Source organism: Purpureocillium lilacinum (assembly GCF_023168085.1).
Source record: "Purpureocillium lilacinum CBS 284.36 DNA, scaffold_3, whole genome shotgun sequence".
In the NCBI taxonomy this organism is placed as follows: domain Eukaryota; kingdom Fungi; phylum Ascomycota; class Sordariomycetes; order Hypocreales; family Ophiocordycipitaceae; genus Purpureocillium; species Purpureocillium lilacinum.
In genome coordinates this window covers 152,367-172,692 of record NW_027072113.1, presented here as the reverse complement: position 1 = coordinate 172,692, position 20,326 = coordinate 152,367, and the positions used below count along the sequence as shown (strand labels likewise).

The 20,326-nt window shown below is 60.7% G+C and overlaps 4 protein-coding genes across 4 annotated transcripts; 2 read left to right on the top strand and 2 right to left on the bottom strand.

Annotated features, from left to right (window-relative positions):
* Window positions 1–7,024: 7,024 nt before the first annotated feature.
* PLICBS_003920 (uncharacterized protein) lies at window positions 7,025–9,036 on the top strand (the record flags this gene model as incomplete). Its single annotated transcript, XM_018327959.1, has 3 exons — window positions 7,025–7,121; window positions 7,314–7,432; window positions 7,507–9,036. The coding sequence occupies 3 exons, from the start codon at window positions 7,025–7,027 to the stop codon at window positions 9,034–9,036; spliced, it is 1,746 nt and encodes a 581-aa protein (XP_018173477.1).
* A 1,382-nt stretch (window positions 9,037–10,418) lies between these two features.
* PLICBS_003919 (acyl carrier protein, mitochondrial) lies at window positions 10,419–11,260 on the bottom strand (the record flags this gene model as incomplete). Its single annotated transcript, XM_018327958.1, has 4 exons — window positions 10,419–10,465; window positions 10,556–10,685; window positions 10,794–10,811; window positions 11,039–11,260. The coding sequence occupies 4 exons, from the start codon at window positions 11,258–11,260 to the stop codon at window positions 10,419–10,421; spliced, it is 417 nt and encodes a 138-aa protein (XP_018173476.1).
* Window positions 11,261–13,481: 2,221 nt separating this feature from the next.
* On the top strand, window positions 13,482–14,825 carry PLICBS_003918 (uncharacterized protein; the record flags this gene model as incomplete). The annotated part of the gene is made up of 1 exon (XM_018327956.1): window positions 13,482–14,825. The coding sequence occupies one exon, from the start codon at window positions 13,482–13,484 to the stop codon at window positions 14,823–14,825; it is 1,344 nt and encodes a 447-aa protein (XP_018173474.1).
* A 608-nt stretch (window positions 14,826–15,433) lies between these two features.
* On the bottom strand, window positions 15,434–16,537 carry PLICBS_003917 (uncharacterized protein; the record flags this gene model as incomplete). Its single annotated transcript, XM_018327955.1, has 5 exons — window positions 15,434–15,510; window positions 15,674–15,872; window positions 15,989–16,081; window positions 16,148–16,175; window positions 16,245–16,537. The coding sequence occupies 5 exons, from the start codon at window positions 16,535–16,537 to the stop codon at window positions 15,434–15,436; spliced, it is 690 nt and encodes a 229-aa protein (XP_018173473.1).
* Window positions 16,538–20,326: the final 3,789 nt, after the last annotated feature.

Sequence of the window (20,326 nt, the reverse complement as noted above, 5' to 3'; positions counted from 1 at the left end):
AAACGGTCTCTCCTTCATTTGCGTTGCAAATGTCTGGAAATTAGCCTCAGTCCTCGCCCGGGAAGATGCACTCCGGCTGCGTCAGGACGACAACCTCCCGGCCAGAATCAGCCCGTGTAATTGGAGGAGGAACACGTTGCGGAGGGCCAACAAGTCAGCCAGTCGGCGTTCGCATTCGGACTCAAATGTTGGTCTTCTCACACCTTACTTGATCGGTTCTGATCATCATGTATGAACAGACATGGCGACCATCAATCCAGCCAGCGACTGCCGGGGCTCAAGCGTACGAGGGACTCAAAGAACGCGCCCGGTGTTAGTGCAAACAAACTCGCCATCCCTCTTACCGGTTCGAGAGAACAAGTATAGGACCCGTACGCTGTGGGAAGACAGCCGGTCACAGGGACCACGAAGGCGGTACAAGCGCTTAAGGTACGAAGGCCACACCACGGTCTAGCAAGCGCCTCACGAGTTGCCCCTTACAGATCTCAACTCGGAAACCTGCCGTCGCTCGCATCCCACGATTCGCCAGTTACTTTCGGAGTTTGAGTCCGACTCGCGAAGGGCTCGGGCGGTGCCTTGCTGCCGCCGCGATGAGGAGATGATCGCCAGCGCTCAAGGCGTCATGAACGCCTCCGGGGGACACACCGTCCTGCACGGACGCGTCTTCGGAGGACGTGTGGTCCATGCTGCCTTGGCGGTTGGGGCGTCAGAGACACCAGCCTTTGGTCGCCGCGGCAGCCTTGCTCGCCCGGGCCAAGCCACTCCCACGCGGACGGTCTGGCCATGGTCATGGCTCTTGCCGCGCCGAAGCTCGTAAAGGCTGTTCTCGTGACGCCACACCCATATAGGGTCAGCGGTGGGCGACCGAGGGAGGAGTGGCGAAGACGAGCCGCACTAGTACTACTCCTGCCTGGCCCAGACAATGAGAAAGGAAATGCGGCCCGAGAATGGGGGGGCGTGGGGACTGGGCCAATGATACCTGGACTTGCAGGCTCTTTCGTACGTTGACATCAGGATACAGGATCTTCATGTTGGTTTCCGGTCGAGATCTCGGATTTTTCGGAACTCATGACGGGAATGGTGTGTGATGATGAACATCGCTGCGAGGTTTGTGTCGGTGAGGTGACGGCGCGCGCAGCTGTTTCGGCTGCTACCTGGCTATCACCGGTCAATCGTCGAGTGGTGTGGGCAATCGTTTGGCACAGAGTCATCGCCGGTCTCAGCGAGAAGGGGACGGTGCCGGCAGTTGCAACCCAAGACCAACGGCGATCACTCACCTTCACCCTCGCAGGCTGAAATAATTGTACTCCAACGCGTTCAGCCTGGAAATCCTGGGCCACTGTGTCAAGGCGAACAACCTTACTGGGGCGACGCGGACGAGGAAGGCGATAAGGGGGGGTCGTGAGGTGATCATCTGGTGCTCCCGCGGCGTGCTAGCTCGCAATTCTCGGGCCCCGGTTCACACCCATTTTGGACGATCCCTGATTCCCCACAGCCGTGACCCTTTCTCGACCGTCATCGAAGCTGGCCACGGCTTGGAGCGGGCGCACATCCCGCCAACCAGCGTCGCGAGGCTGAATGCAGCTCCAAACGGCCTGTTCGTGGTAGCACGTCGCGTCCCGGATTTTGGTAAGCGCTGCTGTTGTTGCGGCGCCATGCGGAGGGCTCGAGTGTGAGACCCGCAGAAGTGGCACAGGAACGGTTGCGCACCAGCCGGCTACCGTACGCCAGAGGGAGAGCCGCCTGGCTCCGGAGTCAGAACCATGACTGTAGCCTGCTGGCGCAGCGGCCGTCGCTGGTGGGCTAGCCTTTCGGGACCATCGGTGGCCCGCTCCGGCCTCAGACGGCACGTACGCACTGAGAATGTCTGGGCAAGACACGCCCGACGTCTGCGGTTAATAATAGGTCCACGGTTTGCGGGGGAAGCGGATGGCGCGGACTGGCCCGGTTGGCCCTGGGCTGAGACTCCATCCATGTCGGCCCGCTCCTGATCCACGGAATGCAGCCGCCACCGCGGTACCTCTTTCAGCTGCCATGGTCTCTCGCCGGAGACACTTGCTCACGAGAACCAGTGAGTAAGCAGTGATTCACTGAGAAGTCTGTGAAGCAAAAGCCAGCCAAGAGCTTCTTCCACAGCCGAAGCACCAGTTCACCGGCCTCCGGCCTGAAGCGCCGCACGCAGCACGCCAGATCGAGCACCTGACCGATCCCATCACGGCTAGCCAATCAATCTCTCGGATGCCGGCCCAGGTGCGGCGTCTGCAGGCATGGAGCCTGCTGCAGCCATGCATCCATCCATGCCGCATCGCAGGGTCTGGCCGATGTCGCACAGATGGTTCGCCTGCCGCACAACGCGGGGTGCAGAATCATGCGAACCCCCATTCACAACGGTTTCGATCGAACTTCGCGGTTTGTTCCGACATCAGTAGATCTGCGCTGTGTCGTCACAATATTCCCGATCCGCTCAATGAATCCCACGCTTCAGTGAATGCGCGCACGCCCCCGATTCTGTAGACAGAGAGGGTCACAGACTCACAACAGGTTCACCGCATGGAGCAGTCTTTCAGAGTGGCTGCAACCTCACCACCATCGTCAGCGTGGCTCGCGATAGTGACGTGATCACGCCCTCCAGAAGGGAGAACTGTGCGATTAAACGGTCGCCCATAGTATGTAGGTAGTACCAGCGCCCACACTGGCAGACAGCAGCACTTCCCAGCCGGTCGGTGGCAGGCCAAATGTTGGGCTGTCAACTGTCACCGCTGTGGCGCAAGAAATTTCCGGAGGCGACGACGCGCGCCGACATGTCAAAGCCAGCCCGCCCGAGACATCCATAGCTTGGTCTCGGGACCACGGCCAGCATCCGCTAGCGTTGACTGCAAGATCTTTCTTGTTCGCCATGTGTCGAATGAGGTCGCCTACAGCGGCGCCTGCAAAGCGGCTCGTCCGGCGAGGCTGCGGGATAGTTGTGACAGCTGGTGTTTGGTTGGAGGATGCAATGTATACATGATGCGAACGCCGAGTTAGTGGCCACAGACATGTCAAAAGGCACACAAACCGAGCAATGCGTGGCGCGGGTGTGGCGCGACGAGCGTGTTTCCAGGCTGGACTCGAGCTGAAAGCACACACCACTTGCGCAGCCTGTCCCTCCGAAGCGCTATTGAGAGGCTCCAGCTAGAGCGATGCACAGCGAAAGGTTACCGTCCCGGCACCAATGATGAAGGCCGCGCTTCGTTGCCCAACGAATCGGTCGCGTCCAAGCGACAAGCAGTGGCTGGCGCAACGAGTGCGACAAATCTGACGAGTTGCATTGGGCTGAGTAGCCGAGAGCACCTTCCAGGGCCAATGCTGCCAATGACGCGCGAAGACGACAACGAGTGTATTTGACGGCGATGCTTTCTGCCTACAAAGCACGGGCTCGTGCTGCCTGCCGACGAGGGCTCAACGAGACAAATACCTGGAATAGTACGGGTCGGTCGGGACGCTGTCCAAAAACTCCGACTGTCGTCTCCGGGCAGGGTGCAGCGCATGCAACATGTCGTCATGTGTGGTAGTCTCGACGTGGGTCTCACTGTGCTCTCGCTCGTGGGTGTGCAGACGTGTAAGAGCTGGCAAGATTCCTCTCCCTGGGAGCTTCGTGTTCGGGGAATGTCCTTGACTTCGCTTCCGAATACCTTGTCAAATCGCCGTGGCTGCCCGGCTGCAGCCAAGAATTATGAATGAGACGGCTGTCTGCCTGACCAAGGGTCTTGTCAGCTTTGAGATGCATTGCCTGCCGTGGGACGCGTTGGTGCTGGAGTCAGTTCGCAGCTCGAGTCGTCAGCCATGTGCTCATTATTGGGTTTGCATGTGCAGCTCGAATCCTCGCTCGTGTTATGGATCGCATGAAGCGCCGGATAGATCGAATGCCAGACCATGTCCAGGCCCAGACACCCTGCCAGGCGACGGGGCATCTCACGGTCGAGGTTCCACGCTGAGGCGCGTGGCGGCACCGTTCGTCTTCAACGATCCTTCTGGATTGCTCCATGGTCGCGCGCGTGGCGGCGGGCGGCCGGGGATGCCATGATGGTGGTGGGTTGAGTGCAGGAGATGGAGGACGGGGGTCGGGAATCGATGGAGAGGGTTGGCTGCACCTTCGTCTTCAGCGGCGGCGATGCAGGGATGGTGTGGCAGCTGGATGGGATGGCCGTGAGTCTTTGACTCTGTGAGCCCGAAGACACTCACGGAATTGTTAGGGGAGCCGCCCCGGCCGCGTCCAGCACTCCCAGCGGCTCCCCCCGGCCAACCGCAGCCGTCCAATCCATCGCCCGTACGCGCCTTCCTCCGGGCCTGGGCTTTGAGCGCGCCCGCGCCTTCCTTTGGTGCCCCAAGTGCCGTGCGGCAGGAACGATCTGCAGCCAGGATGGGCAACAGCGCTGCAGCAGCACTACGGCAGCGTCTCAGGCTCTCAGCCTGCTGCTCGCCAGCCCCACGCCATGCATCAATTTGCCTGCCTCCTGCACACTGCACAGGTAGGGGAGACTCCGAGGAAACGGTTCAACGCCAGCACAGATCGCAGTCGGTCGTTGTCGCATCCGAGTGCGCTCCCCACATGCCGATGCCGTGTCGCAACATGGCCGCCAACGAGCGAACCACACACCATGGTGTAACTCGACGACATCATCGAACCCCGCCATCGAGTGAGCGCGAAACGATGGACAGGCTGCATCCCGGCACAGGCACTCGCACTCGACGGCCAGGGCCAGTCCGTCACACGGCAGCCGCCCCGCTCCCACGGACGGATCGCGGGTTGCACCGAACGCTTCGGGTAGCCTGCACCATCTCGTGTAACGCCATCTGCTGTTTTCCCCGCCACTTTGCCCTGCGTGGTCTCACGGCCGGCGAAGAACGTCATGGAGGGGGTGGTCAGTGGTCACTCTACGGCTACGCGCGAGGCCCGGGTACAGACAGGATTGAGTGCCTGTGCCACCCAGGGCTGTGGTTCTGGCTGGTGGTGAGTGAGCCAAGGGAAGGGATGCACACACCTTTCCCAGCAAAAGAGGCTTACACGCACCAACTCAAGATGGCTGCCTCGTTCTCACGCGTCACCCCAGACGCAAGGCGCGACTGGGAATCCCCGGTTTGCTTTCTGGCTCGGCGAGCTGAAGTGAGTCGTCGACAACGTGGTGGCGTCCTTGGCCGAGTCCGCCCAGACGTGGCAGCACAGATGTCTCGCCTTGATGGAATGGAATGGCGATGCTGCTATCTTTACCCGGGCCCGCGCGGGTGCGATAACGCGACAACGCCCCAGCCGGCTGCAAGCACACGTCTGCGATGCAGACACACCCTGCGTTCTGGGACGCCGCGACGCTAGTCCGCCAAATAGCGTTCCGGCCCGGCTATGCTTCGTCTCGGCGGCGCTGTCTGGTGACGGACGAGCGATGGGAGTGTGTGGTGCGGTGCGTGTCTCACGTCCTCCACTAGCTGCGGATGAGTAGGTTTACCGTGCCCATGGGTCGTGCCCATACGACGCCGTCGGGTAGTCGTCGCCACGCCCGGACGAGCCATCCTTCTTCCGCGACCCCTGGGTCCCTGGCTTTGTCAGTTTTGCCTCCAGCCTTGGCTCTGCGCCTTTGCCCGTGGTGCCGAGTTGCCTCCATGCGCCCGGCGCCAAGCAGAGCCATCCCACGGATATCCCATAAGACGGCCACCTGCACGCTTTCCCCCACAAGCCACCTTTTTATCCTCGATATATCGCAGACACCGCTTGTTCGTTCGTATTAACTACCTTACCTACTTTATACAGCATCACCGACCGGGTCGCTGTTGGCCAACCGGGTGCGCATGTGTCAATGCGAGCATCAGTGTCATCCTCGTCAGTCAATCCAGTGACGAGTACAGCTTCCTACGACGGCCAACTGCCGCTGTCTTTAGTCGGCTTTATTTCCTCCTCTTAGACGTTGCCCGGCCGACTTTTTCCGCTCTTACTCTTTCCTTGCTCCCCACATATGTTCTCGTCTCTTTTCTTTCGGTCCCCTTCGGCCTACCAGGAATCAACCTTGCAACGACCTGTCACGTCCCGTATTGGGAACGTCCTGACGCTCCAAGCTGCAGCCTGTGTCATCTGACCGACCCGCCGACCGCTGATACCCACCTCGGTTGCACAAAACACCACGATACGGGCCGCAGCGTCGAGGGCCTGGGACGAGAGCCGACCAGGGTGAAAGTCGCCTCGGAGGTAGCACTGCAGAGTGCAGAGTGCAGAGTGCAGAGGGCAGACTCTGGCTGGTTTGGGAGAACTGGGGTTCCCCACCATCAGCGAAGTTGGGGATCCAGGACGTCAACTAAGGTATCCCCGTCTCCCACCATTGGGGTGAGCCCCGTTGGATATTCTGCCCGGCGGCCGGGTCGCGCCGTTTCAGGGCCCTGGGCCTCTGCCGACAGCGCACCAGCGGCTTGGGCTAGGGTTCCTGTCCGACCTTCACGCAGAGCCCGAGACCTGCCCGAGCTAGACCCGCCCTCGCCCACCACCTACAGCACCCAGGCCTAGGGCCTCAAGGCGCCGCAATCCCCCGCCGCCACAGCACCCTCCAGCGCTCCAGGGCTGGACCCGACCAGATCTCCACTGCAACCACCCACCGTCGGGTGCCGCCAGGGGGGTTCACCCGTACCTCGGGCAGGCAGTAGCTGGGAGCAGCCGCTGCAACCGCCTAGGAAAAGTCCCCGGAGGCCTGGACCGCGCAGGCCAGACAGCCCCGGCCCCAACCTCCCCGCCCAGCAGGTGCCCAGCTGGCCGCCAAAAGGGCCAAAAAAGGCACTCGGCCTGGATTACCTAAGAAATCCCCCTCCCACTTCCAGAATGGAGCGTCTCGGTTCCCCCCTCTCCGTCTCCACCATGATGCCCGGCGCGGCACCCAGCAGCCTCCAGGTCTCTCTCTCCTCTCCTCCACGGCCTGCAGCCGCAGCTGGTCCTTTTCCTCCACCTTTTGCTGCCGCCGCTGCTGCAAAAAGGCGCTCTCACACGCGACACTCGATCCCCGCCGCAGCCATGCCCGAGTTCCGTCACGTCCGCAGCGGGAGCCTCAACATCCCCAACGGCTCCGCCGGCCATGCCCACGGCCAGATGATGCCCCGGAGCCCTCCCAGTGCGTTTCCCCCCGGCCTGTGTCTCCCGCGCTGTCTCGTGTGCCTGACGTGGGCGGGCGTCGGCGATGGTCTGACGTCGCTGCGTGAGGCTTCGCGCAGCATGCAAACCCCACCACGACGGCACGATGCAGTCGGCCATAACCTTCGAGGCCCCAAACGTGCGCACTGCTAACCGGCGAGGTCGCCTTTAGACACGTCTCATGTCCCCTGCAAGTTCTTTCGGCAGGGCGCGTGTCAGGCCGGCAATGCCTGCCCGTTCAGCCACGACATTGGCACCTCGACCGAGACGGTGTGCAAATACTTTGCCAAGGTGCGTCCCCGTTGCCCGCCGCCTCTCCCGTTTGTGGGCGGCACTCGGCTGACCTCGAGACTGAACGAACGCAGGGCAATTGCAAGTTCGGTCCCAAATGCGCAAACGTCCATATTCTCCCCGATGGACGCCGCATCAACTACGGCAAAAATGGTGTCACCATTGGCACCTCGCCCATAAACCTCGCGGGCCGCCCCTCACCCACTCCCACCTCCCCGACCTCGGCCTCCAGCGCCGCATACCACCAAGGCTCTACCAGCGCCCTCACGTCTTCGCTCTACCGTGCCGAGCAGCCCTCGTACCCGATCGGATATTCAGGCGACGAGCACCAGCACCATCTCGGCCGCCAGCCTAGCCTCGATAATGGCATCCCCGCCATCGACATGCCCTTCTCCACCTCGACCTACGGCTCACCACGCGATGAGGATCCCTCCCGCCTCGGCTTCGGCCTATCCCCCGCCAACGGCAAGGGCCTCTCCATCCTCGATGCGCCTCTGCCGGCCTCGTTCGACTCCAATGGCATCTCGCACGCGGCCCGCTTTCCCTCGGCGCCGTGGCCATCGTCTGTGCCCTCCAAATTTGGCCTCGAGTCGCCCACGCCATCTCTCAGCAACGCTAAGGACTCACGCACGTCCGAGACGCTCAAGCTCCTTCATACTTCTGCATTCGGCTCGTCCGAGCATCTTGTGACCCCGACTGCGAGCAGCCCGCCCAACTCGCAGCCCTTTGACGGCGAGGAGTACTTTGGCAAGCGCGCCATGCACTCGTCTAGATACGCACGGCCCCGGATGCTAAGCTCAAGCTTGCCCAAGACCTCGGTCGATCGCGACTGGGAGGCAGAATTCGCCTTCGGCGACGACGGGGACAACGCTCCGGAGAACTATGTGCCGGAAAACCTGCAGGATCTTCTGACACCAGCCGAAAAGGCCCGCCGCGGATCGATGCGTGCCGAGGACCCCGTCATCGAGGGTATCTCCAAGTACGGAAGCCCGATTGGATCCAGCCCGTCGCGATGGGGATCCTTGTTCCAACGCCAGAAGGAGGAAGAGGATGCGAGCCGTGCGGGTAGGGGCGGTCCCGTTGGCCCCTCTGCGTTTGGCCATGTTGGAAGCCCGCTTCGCAAGTCGACTCTTGCTCAAGAGATGGGCGGAGAAGCCAAGAGCCCGAATGGCAGTCTCCGGCCTTCGTCTTTCCGGTCCGGTAGCGAGTCCATGTCTGTTCTTTCTCAGCAGCTCCAGCGTAGCCGCCTTGACGACAACATCAGCAGCTCTAGCCCTCTTCTTCACCCCACTACAGCCCGCATCTCCGCGGGTGGCATCGGCGCCATTGGAAAGGACCGGGCAATGGAACGCCATGTGTCGAGCGGCAGCATTAGCTCTTCGGTTACGGGACGGTTCACGACGCCCATCGACGAGGAGGACCCCGCCTTTGTCTTTAGCATGGAGGAAGAGGAAGACTCTAGTAATGCCAGGGCTCGGAAGCGGGCTTCCGCAGGTCTGGGCATGGGAGGTGGTTTCGCAAGCTACGCAAGCGCGGCCGCCGGCCGTGGCGTACCAACAGCCTCGAAAGAGTCGAAAGACAATGTACCGGTGAACGGCCGGTGATTGGACTCAACAGACGCTGACAGTACAGTATCATTCCTCGCATCGTTGGCCGCGGCCGAGGAAAGCACGCTATGGTGGACGCGGCCAGTCTCATGATTCGACGGCGGCGGCAAAGAAGGCTTCACATACTACACGCGCAGGATTGCGCATTTGTTCACAGAGTTTGCTCCCGAGAGCAGCAACTCCACTCGGTCTCATTTGCATCGCCACGGCCATTCGGGAAAGAGAAAAACAGAATACCAGGACGAAAACTAATTGGACACTGCTCGCCAGGACGACCAAACGACGACCACATACAGGCGCGAGGCTCTTTGACTGCACATCTTTGTAGTCGGGCATTTCTTCACTTTCGACACCGTTGTCGACACCGCACCGCTGCTCTTTGCTTGGGGCGCCAAGTGGTCACGACTCTGCGCATAGATACGCACGGTGTTTGCGGCTGCTTTCGCCCGTGCATGGCGTTTTGCACTGATCGGACTTGATACTTTTGTGTTTTGCCGCATCGCTTTTGGGTTCAGATCTATTTTGCACATTTCGTGGCAAATCCAAGACTGGGAACCATGCCGAGAAAGGAGGAGCGGGACGACGAAGGGCCATGGCTGTACAAGCCCCTGCTCCTGGAGTACGCCGCGGCAGCGTCTGGGACAACATGCTCCTGTTCCTGTCACGCCTTAGCCACCAGCCGCGGTCCGGCGACAGCTGCCTCGGGCAGAGTCCAGACTGCCACTAGCATCCCGTTACATGCTTGGACGTCATGGCGTCGTCGCGTCGTCAGCTATTAACTCCCCCGTCCTACGTCCAAGCTGAGAAACAGGACAGTGAGTGGTATGCTAATGGCCGGGCGCTGAAAGTTGGGACAGGCGGGGTGGACCGAGGCGTAGCGGAGGCTTGGGATACGGGTTGCGACGGGCGCTGGTGGAGATGGGCGGAGCGGCGGTCAAAATATACGATATGAGCCACGATTTCAACGGCTTTGCATGCAAGCCAGGTCGCAGACTCACTGCCGTACCTGACGTGACTAGCCTGTGCCACGGCCGAGTGCCAGATGAGCAAAATTGGTTCTATACACTAGTACACGGGTGACCACGGGCCGTGGCAGACGAGGCTGGCCGGCCGCGGGTCCCCAGACATACACCAGATGCACCTCCGGGCATCCATGCCGACATGACAATCCCTCTCCCGTACTTCTACTCCGCCCCTCATTCCCAAGGCGCCCTTGCACGAGCTAACAGCAACTGCCCCCGCGGCACGCCCCCTTGGTCTCCTAGACGCGCCACCGCAGCTGTGACAACATATATGGGTCTGCATGACGCATCTTGAGCCTGAGACGTCGTATACGCGATCGACCGGGCGGCATCTTGGAGTGGTTCCGACAACGCGGCTTAGTTGGCGTCGGGCTGGCTCAGGATGTACTCGACGGCCTTGTCGACTGCGTTGCGGAAAAAATAGAGGTTAGCTTGTGTACGTGCGGGCGGGCGTGGGCACCGCAGCCGGAGCGGCAGAAAGCAAGGTTGCGTACCAGAGTGGATGGTGTCGGCATCCTTGTCGGGGATCTCGATGCTGAACTCCTCCTCGATGGCCATGACGACCTCGACGGTGTCGAGGCTGTCGAGGCCGAGGTCGTTGGCGAAGTGGGCGGTGGGCTTGATCTGTGGGCGGGTTAGACAAGAGGTCGTCAGAACCGGGATATCGAGTCGGTATGGGCATGCGTATCGGGTATTATGGTTTGGTAAGCTCGAAAAACGGGGGGTACATACGTTGTTGGCATCGTTGACCTGAAGCGGAAGATGATATGTTAGCAGCTGTTCGACAAGGGAGGGCAAAAGTCTGGCACGGCCAGCCGAATAGAAAACTGGACGAGCCCATCTCATGCTTTCAAGATGAACCCCATTATGTCTTTCGCCTTTGCCGTCTTGAAAGCAACTCTTGCGCAGATCTCAAGGCCCCTCCAGCTTTCCCGGCCGAGGGCCAAAACTCATTTGCTCCGTATCTTCCAACGTACCTTGTCAAAGCCCTGCAACAGGCTCATGATGCGGCCCTCGACCTGCTCCTTGTTGAGGCCGGCGGCGGCGCCGTACATGCGCACGGGGACAGCGGCGATGCTCTGCTGGACGCGGGGGACGACAACGCGCGGCGCGGCAAGGAAGGATGTTCTTTGGACGGCGGGACGGGCGGCGGCGGAGGCGGCGCGGACGGCCGAGCGGAGCATCGCGGTACGGAACATGGCGGCGGCTGTGATTGTGACTCGCGGGAGGTGGCCGGAGAGTGGAAGGAGAGGTCAATTGACGCTGCGGGGGGCGGAGACAATTGAGAGTGGCCGAGCACGAAGAGTCGAGCAGGCGCGACGAGAAGGGTTGGTGGTGATTGTGGTTGTGGTGGTGGTGGAGATGGGCGGGTTGCGAGGATGAGTGACGATGGGCGAGTAAATTTCTCGCTGGAGGTTCGGGGGGCGGACGGCTTCAATGAGGTAAGCAGGCAATTGGCCGGCGGGCGGGCAGCGCGTGGAGTTCGGAGCTGGCCACGGCTTTTTGGGGGAGAAGCGCGGCCCGGGGAATGAATAGGCCAGTGAGTGAGTGCCATTGGCAGCCGGCCAGGGAGCTGGGGTAGGTCACGTGATGTGCGAGTCCCCCTCTATCCCCCGTCTGTGACTTATTCAGCGACAGTTGGACGCGCTGCCATTGGTGGACGTGTAAGTGCGGACCGTGACATGCAAGAGTGGCCTACCCTAGACGGGGGTGAGGCGAGGGTTGAATTGGATGCATGGAAGCTGGGACTACGGTGCGAGGAAAGAAAGGCCTTATGGATTTGGCGTTGAAGTCGGAGTGTTGCTTTCGGTGCCATCGGCTCCTTGGGCGGGAAGAAACGGAAGCAGATGAAGACCTTGAGCAGTATCACGCGTGAACTTGAGCTAGACGCCATGTTTGGCGAAAGTCCGTCAATGACGATGCGACATTCGCCGTGCCGAGGATGATCCGCCCGAGTGCTTCACACACAGAAGCAAGCCATGGGAAGATCTTTGAGAGTATCGTCCCGAGATGCGCATTGCTGATGAAAACGTGAGAGGCATCTCTGGACAAGCCGCGAGATGAGGAAACACGTGACCTGATGAGGCAGCAGTCGCCCGCTACAGACAATCACTGGCCCATGGCAGGTGCACCCGCAGATCGTCCATCTCCATCCTCCAATCCTCAACGTCACTTGCAAACCCCCAGATTCATCCGTGCCTCCCGCGCGCTTGTTGAGATCCAGACCCCGTCCCCCATGACTCGGGAGCGGTCTCGCCGCCCGTCAACGTCAGACCATGGCGCCAGCCTCTACCGACGGCAACCTTGGAGAAGCCGGTCCTCGAATAAACTCTCGCACCCGCCGCCACCGCTGCGGGATCCGCCTCCTTCCCTGATAGGCAGTTGACGCTGTTCATCAGCCACCCTGACCCCGACCCCGACCCCGACTACGCCCTCCGCTGCAACGTTGGGAACACACTCTATCTAGACTTCAGCTTGTTTCCACCGGGCTCCCTCCATGTTCATATTCTTCCGCCGTGGGTCGGTCGTCTTTTGCCATCCAGTCAACGGCGGCAGCTGCTTCTGAAGCCGCACAACAACGAGGACGATGGAAGCTGCGAGACGACAACACTGTGTTGGGGCTGTGCGCCAATGGTGCGTTTCGGGTTCCCCTGCAACGGCCTTGGATTCGCATGCACCACGGCGTGCAACGGTGTCGCGCGGACCAGCGAGAGCATCGAGCTGCACCCCGCACTGGACGCACGGCCAAAGCCATGTCGCATCTCCACGCGAGGTGCATGTATTCGTATCCCTTGACTGCGGCGATGCCTGCTGACCCTGGCCCGCACGAGGTTGCCAGACTGGGGCCAAGAGGCCGCTCGCGCTAGCCACGCTGCGCACAAGCTGCGCATTGCGCAAGATGGCGTCCGCGGCACTGCCTGGGAGTGGAAGCTGCAGGTTGCTTGTTCAAGACCTGTCCCTGCTGTGCTCCCCACCGATACATGAGGTTCGGATGCCAAGTCCTCCTGAACTGGGAGGTGCCATCTCGCTCTGCACGATTATACCGGGCCGGTTGGCTGGCACCTTCTCCGATGATGGATGGCGTCAAACGCGGACCCTCCCCTCCAGTGTTTATGGGTGGCGTCCCGTCACAACTCACCCGCCAAAGGCAAATCTCGAGTTCCTGCCGCCGATCTCTCCATTCTCCATCGAAAAGCTTGTCCCTGCACTGCTGCATGCTGTCGTCCTTCCCCATGAGGCGGAGTGGCCGAGCAGTTGCAGCCGTGGCGGACGCCCTTCAGGTCCCAGCCAGGTCCCAAAACGTGGAACTGCGCGTGGTATAAAGCTTGAACTCTCGCTTCTACCCTACCTTGCCGTTGCTCAGCTCGGCCCAGCTTATTCGTTGCTCTCGTTGTTGTGATTCGGTCAATCGTTGCCATCATGAAGTTTCAGAGCGTCCTCTCCCTGGCTGCCTTTGGCCTCACTGCCAACGGCTGCACACTCCCGGGAGAAGAGGACGGTACCTTCGTTTACGAAAAGTACGTAGCCAGCAGAGCCGGCCTTCGTCAACGTCAATCCTTCACAGAACTGCCCATCGGCCAGGGCGACCGCTTCAACGGCGGCGAGAAGGCGCCCATCGGCCTCGGCGTCAACGACCGCAACCTGGTCTCTATCCTCAATGTCGACGAAGTCAAGTCGGGCCTGCAGGGCCTCGCCGGAAAGTTTGACGACGTGGAGCTCTTCACGGCGCCGTACAAGACATTTGAGAAGCGGGAGCTATATGGCGCTACTATTGGTGCCGGGAACCCCCGCGTCTTCATCCAGAGCGGCATTCATGCCCGCGAGCGAGGCGGGCCTGACAACGTTCTCTACTTCATCTCGGACCTGCTCGAGGCGCGAGCTAATGGCACCGGAATCGCGTACGGCACCCAAAAGTACACGGCGGATCAGGTCGAGACGGCGCTCTCGGCGGGCATCGCCATCGTGCCGCTCGTCAACCCTGACGGCGTCGCCTATGACCAGAAGACCAGCACATGCTGGCGCAAGAACCGAAACACGGCCAGTTCCGACGGCAGCAAGGCCTCGGTGGGCATCGACCTGAACCGCAACTTTGCCATCATGTGGGACTACAAGCGCATCTTCAACCCGAGCGCCAACATCCGGAGCGCGGCGTCCGACAACCCTCGCAGCGAGGTGTTCCACGGCAAGGCGCCCCTCTCCGAGCCGGAGACGCAGAACGTTGCCTGGGTGCTGGACCAGAACAAGGACCTCTCGTGGTTCCTCGACCTGCACTCGTTTGGCGGCGACATCCTGTACGCCTGGGGCGACGATGACGCCCAGACGACGGACCCCAAGCAGAGCTTCACCAACAAGGCGTACGATGGGAAGCGCGGCTTCATCGGCCAGGACCCCGCCAACAGCGTCTACCGCGAGTACATGGAGCAGGCGGACCTGGACGCCCAGCTGGCCCTGAGCAAGCGCATGGGCGACGGCATGAACCGCGCGGGTAAGATCCGCTACGTGCCCAAGCCCAGCTCCGGGCTGTACCCCACGGCCGGCGGTAGCACCGACCACGCCCTGGGCCAGTACTACAACGGCACGTGCGGCGCCTCGCGCGTCCACGGCCTCACCATTGAGTTTGGCAACGAGACGCCGTCGGACTGCCCCTTTTACCCGGACAATGCTCGCTACCACGAGAGCATGCGCCAGGTGGCCGTCGGCCTCATGGAGCTGCTGCTTACGGCGGCGGGCAAGGACGGTGAGAAGAAGGTCCGCCAGTGCTGATGACGACGAAGCGGAAGAAGAAGAGGGAGGAAATGACGACTAAGACGACTTGAGCATTGGCGGTTCTTTGGGCGTTGACGAAGCTGGCTGCCCCACTCCCTAGAAGACGGGATCATTAGTAGCTTTTAATGAGCATACATTCATTACCTTGTTACCATGAAGACCATGATTGTGCAGCACCGGTGTTGTTTGTTTATGGTGTTGAAGAGCTGGCTGTCCTCTGTTGACGAGAGTCTCGGTAGCTCTGCAGGACGGGCGAGTCGTGGATGCCACCTAAGACACGACCATGGCGGGAACGTTGTCGAGCAAAGCATCATCGTGTAGTGCTGGTGAATGGGCATCATCTCTTGCCTGCCTCTTGATATGTACACAGCTGATCATCCACTCTCAGCCAGCCGCACGACTACATCGTCGGCCGTGCTTCCGAGGCCATTCCTCTCTCGCAATCCTCCCATCCACCCCCACTCCACTCATTCTACCCGTACACGTGGAACAAAGAAGAAGCCTAGAATTTTGGAAATCTGTAGTAACAACAGGTAATGTTCTGCTGCCGAGGCGAGGGTTCCTCGTGGCAGCAGAAGGGGGTGTCGTCGTCGGTGGCGTGGCAATTATCGGTAGGGCGAGTCGGCGCGGATGGCGGCGGCCAGCTCGGGCTCCCACTTGTCGCCGTTGGAGAGCAATTTCTCTGCAACGGGAGTTAGCAGCGTGTCAATTGAGACGGTAGGCTGACTGGGGACAGCCAGATGTCGTGGCCCACGGGTCGGCGGGAGACGCGACACAACGGTGCAATGACATCGCTGTGGGCTATCATTGCCTCGGGCCGGGTGCAAAAATCGGCAGTAACGTACCCTTGTTGTACAAAAGCTCCTCTCTCGTCTCGGTCGCGTACTCGGCGTTGGGGCTCTCGACAATGGCGTCGACGGGGCACGACTCCTGGCAGAAGCCGCAGTAGATGCACTTGGTCATGTCAATGTCGTAGCGGGTGGTGCGGCGGGAGCCGTCGGCGCGCTCCTCGGCCTCGATGGTGATGGCCTGGGCAGGGCAGATCTAATTCGACTTTGTGTTAGCGGGCTGCGTCGTGCTGTGAAGATCGAACCTCCGGCATCATTGCCGAGCCGGTGTCGCGGGGGGGCTCGGATGAGCGGAGACGGGTGTGTACGCACAGCTTCGCAGAGCTTGCAGGCAATGCAGCGCTCTTCGCCAGAGGGGTATCGTCGGAGGGCGTGCTCGCCACGGAATCGGGGGGAGATGGGGCCCTGCGCCAGAGGTCAATGGTTTGTTCTCCGAGTGGACACCTGCCCGGGGTGTTGTGCGTTCTTTACCTTCTCGAAGGGGTAGAAGATGGTGTACCTATCGGCACGTCAGCCATTGTCCCCCGCCGCGCATAGTTCTGGATAAAACCGTCGGGGGGTAACGTACGGAGGTCGAAAGAATTGCTCGAGCAGGACATACATTCCCCTCGCCATCTCGGTCAAGAGGAAGAATTTGCCCATGCGGTCGAGCGTGCTCTCCTTGTCCCAGGGCCACTCGGTGCGCCTGCTCGTGCGGAAGTTGGCAGGAGGGGGGCCCTTCGGCGTCGCGTAGCCGCGCTGCTGTGCGAGTATCCGGACGGCGGCGGTGGCGGCGACGCGGGGGGCGGACGAGGCGGTCGGGGCCAGCAGCTGTCGCCGGGCGACGCCCATCGCCACCGAGGCAGTCAGTGCCGGCGCCATGGCGGAAGGGGGGTCGGTCGACGGGACGAGGAGGGTCAGGAGGTCGCAATCGACGGAGTGTCGCGGGGCGGCCGACTGCGCGGGTCGAGGCGGGAGGACGAGGCAGCTGGGGGGTGTTGGCGTTGAGGAGGCGACGGATTGACGTGGTGGACTTTTGCCGTTTCGCTGAAGCACTGCTGGTGCTGCTGCGGGATTACAATGTTCGGGCGCTGATTGGCTGGGTTGGTACTCATGACCTGACACGTGATGTGCTTGGCACGGGTTGGTATGGCGATGCCGTAACCTCGACATCACTCAATCATGGTGCGATGAACACGAATATTTTGTTTAGTCAATGTAATCAATCGACATGGAAAACGCGTTGAAAAACGGTCTTTGTCCTCGAATGGGCGAATTTTGACGATGCTGGGGCTGTCCCTCCCCAGGTCGCTCCAAGCGGCTACATCCCGAATTGCGCCCCGATGCCCCTGATATTCGCCAAGGGAACACATCCAACAATTCCCCCCAGAATAGTTTTCGGTGTCAAGGAAATGGTAAAGAAACATTTTGATCTCGAGGTGCTACGGCTAATATAATCGTTTGGGCCGGCATCGAGTCCGGTCGAGCTCGTCATCGAATCCTCCGATCTCGGCTCGGGGGATACCGCCTGCCGTCGACTGTCCACCGGCAACTTCTCGACGGTGAAGGTATTTAAACGAGACGAATAACCAGAGAATTAGGTCTGGTCCATGAAATGAAAGATTGAGCACATGGACAGGATCTCAGCGACCATTGAGATTTCATTCTTGCCCTCTCAATGCTCAAGCACGGTAGTCATATCAGGTTTGGCACCTCAGGGGCTGGTAATTCGAATTCAAAGGAGTGTCATTCCTCTGGGAGATGACTGAGAGGCAACGGGACCATGCTATGGACGGGTACTCCTCAGATCTTGAGAACGCCGCGGCGAGAGCCAGTGCTTCGTGCCGGACGAGGAGATATCCCCCAGGGGCAGAGTAACCACAGGTTTCCCCTAGCAAGTATGTCGGCACCGTGGGAAGCGGACTGCATCCCATCTCCCCAGAAAGATGCCACGTAGCATTCAGGCGGGCACGCCACTGCCTCCAGCCGCCTTGCCACCGTCCGTCCCAACGTATTCCGGTCGCTCGGTCGTCTGTCGGCCGTCTGCCTGGTTGCTCGCTCGCACATACTCGGCTTTCCGAACAGGCTTCTGGGCCTGGGCGTTGCATTCGAGCAAAATGAACGCCATGTCTCACGTCACAGTGCTCGGTTGGTGTGATGGGGGAGGCGAGGACTACCCAAGTCCATTGCACTCTCAGGATTATGCGGATTTCAGCGAAACCCTCGGGGAGTTCCTGAGCAAGCCATCGTCTCGCACCCCTTGACATCGCCACGCCGCCGTTTGATCTGAGTTCGAGTGGCGGACAGGCCCGCGCGTAAGACGTCGCGGAGTGGCGAAGCTGCTCACGCTTCGCCTCTGGGGTTAATGAACGCCTGAAGCTCGTGTTACGTTAGAGAAACTCAGTCACCCGGAGGTTTTGGTACCCAACACCGCGTGCCGCTTTGGAATTCCGTGATTTGTCAACCAAGGGGCGCGCGTAGGACCAGCGGTACGCTATTGGGATCCGCGTGGAACGCATGATGTCGACATCACACGCTTGCGCCGGTGATGCGTCCTTGCCGGCCGGGGAGCGGCAGGGTCGTAGGCCGCTGGACCATGCGCAGGCAGCACTTCGTGCGTGATCGTGGAGACTGCCAGATAAGCGTAGATCCTGCGTGTCCACTATGGTGAGTAAAGGGCTCTCGTAAGTTGCATCCTAATGCAGTTCCCCAGATTGTGAAGGGGCAATCTGGGGTAATGAAGCCCGCGACGATGGCACCTTGAAGCCTATGATGCATGCATGACCGCCGAGTCCCCGAGAGGGCGTGGAATAATGTCCTGTTCCCTGGTCGTGTGTTCGTCGTCGTCATCCTGCAACTGTAGCCCAGCATGAATTTCGCCGAAGTCCAAGTGTTGATGCTCCTTGGGAGCCGAAGACGGAGGCCTCCTCGTCGTCACGGCCCGTCCCGCCGGCCTGAACACTGCGCATTCGCGGCTGATGGGCGTGCTCGACAGCTTCCGTATCCGTACCAGCTTCAATGTGACGCGAGCCTCCCCACAACCTGCGGTTCACGATCGTCGCTATTCTCGGCTCGGCGACCTTGCTCCAGTCTTCTATTTCGCGGGGGAGAATCTGGGGCTCGGCCCTTCCAGTTCGGCATCCCGCTTGCGAGGCATCCGGTAGTGCCGGCACTGATTGGGACGGTGTCGTCTGTTGGATCGTCGTCGTCGTCGACTCGCCGACATGGTTACGTACATGTATTTACGCTGTCCGTCGCTCTCACATGGAGCGGGCAACCCCGGGCTGAGGCCGGAAGACTCCGGCGGCTCGAGGGGCGCCCATCGTGTGTCAAAGCATCTACGGCTTCAGCCATTTCGGGCTTGCAGGCATCATCGTCTTGGAGAAGACGTGGCTGGACGCGCTCCAAATCTCGCCTCTTTTCTTGGCTTGCGAGATGTGATTGGCATTTGGAGATTTCGTTGAGGCGATGAAGCCAGGGAAGTCGGAGGAATGCAATCGCCGCCAGCGGGTCCCTGATGGCCTCGTGGTCGGCGGTCGCCACATGCTGCGGAGCTCGGACGGGGGGAACCTGCTTTTGCCGTTTTTGTCCGTAAGCCTTATTTTTTCCCTGATATTTTTCTCTTTTTGTTAATTGTTGTGCTTGGTCCACGGCGCTGCTGCCTCTCCTGCAGCGCAAATGCCACAAACATGAGGCTGTCGGCAACTGGAAGAGGCGGCCGTGGGATGCGCGGCCCCCCTGTCTTCTGAACACACCCGCGCATCTGCCGCGGATCTTGGCTGCAAGATGTAGCCACCGAGTCCCTGCACAAATGCTCGTTCAGCGAATGAGGTCCCCAGACAGGGCCTGAAAGGGTTGCCATCATCGCTCGGGCGGGCGGTGATGGCTTCAGCCACGCCCGAAGCTTGTCACACCCGCCAAGTTCAAGCGCCTCGTGCCCGTGCCGGCCGGGGCGGCCGGCAAACCGACAGAAAACACGAGCAGGACAGGGGAGCCGAGGGTATGATATGTGCCTCAAGAGTGAGCCTTACTTGGTTCTGGGGCCCCCGTTGCACCGCAGCGGTGCCTCACATATTCCCGCATCGGCCGGGTCCGGTGGGAACGTTCCCCATAGCTCATGACGCGGGGACACACGCTGCCACACGCACCTTGGCACACGACGGGGCCTGCGGAGCCAAAAGATCTGGGGAATTGGAGGCCCGAGGCCCAATTGCACTGCGGGGGAGGGGAGATCTGGGGTCCGGAGCGGCACTCTTGACCAGGAATGGCAGCAACTGCTCCATTTCGCCCGCCAAACCATTCGCACGCCAGTTGGGGTAGAGCGGAATTAACCAAGGGCTAGCCTGGCTGACGCTCCCGCGAGACACAATCGCAGGCCAAACGCGGTCCACTTGGTGTTGAATTGTCAACGGCGCCCGCCGGTGACCGTTGCAAAACGGGTCCTTGGTATAAAGAGAGCCCGATTCCACAGCACAATGGATCCGGATCGATCTGGTCGAGCCATCGTTTCCACTTGCCGTTCCGTTCTCCAGATCCGCAAAGTCAAAGCATGAAAGAGCCCCGTCGACCGGAGAGGCATTGGCATTGTTGAACCACCAAACCGACGAACCCCGAACCGGACCGGATCCTCTCACGATACTTGCAAGTCCCACTTCAAGGAGGACAAGACAC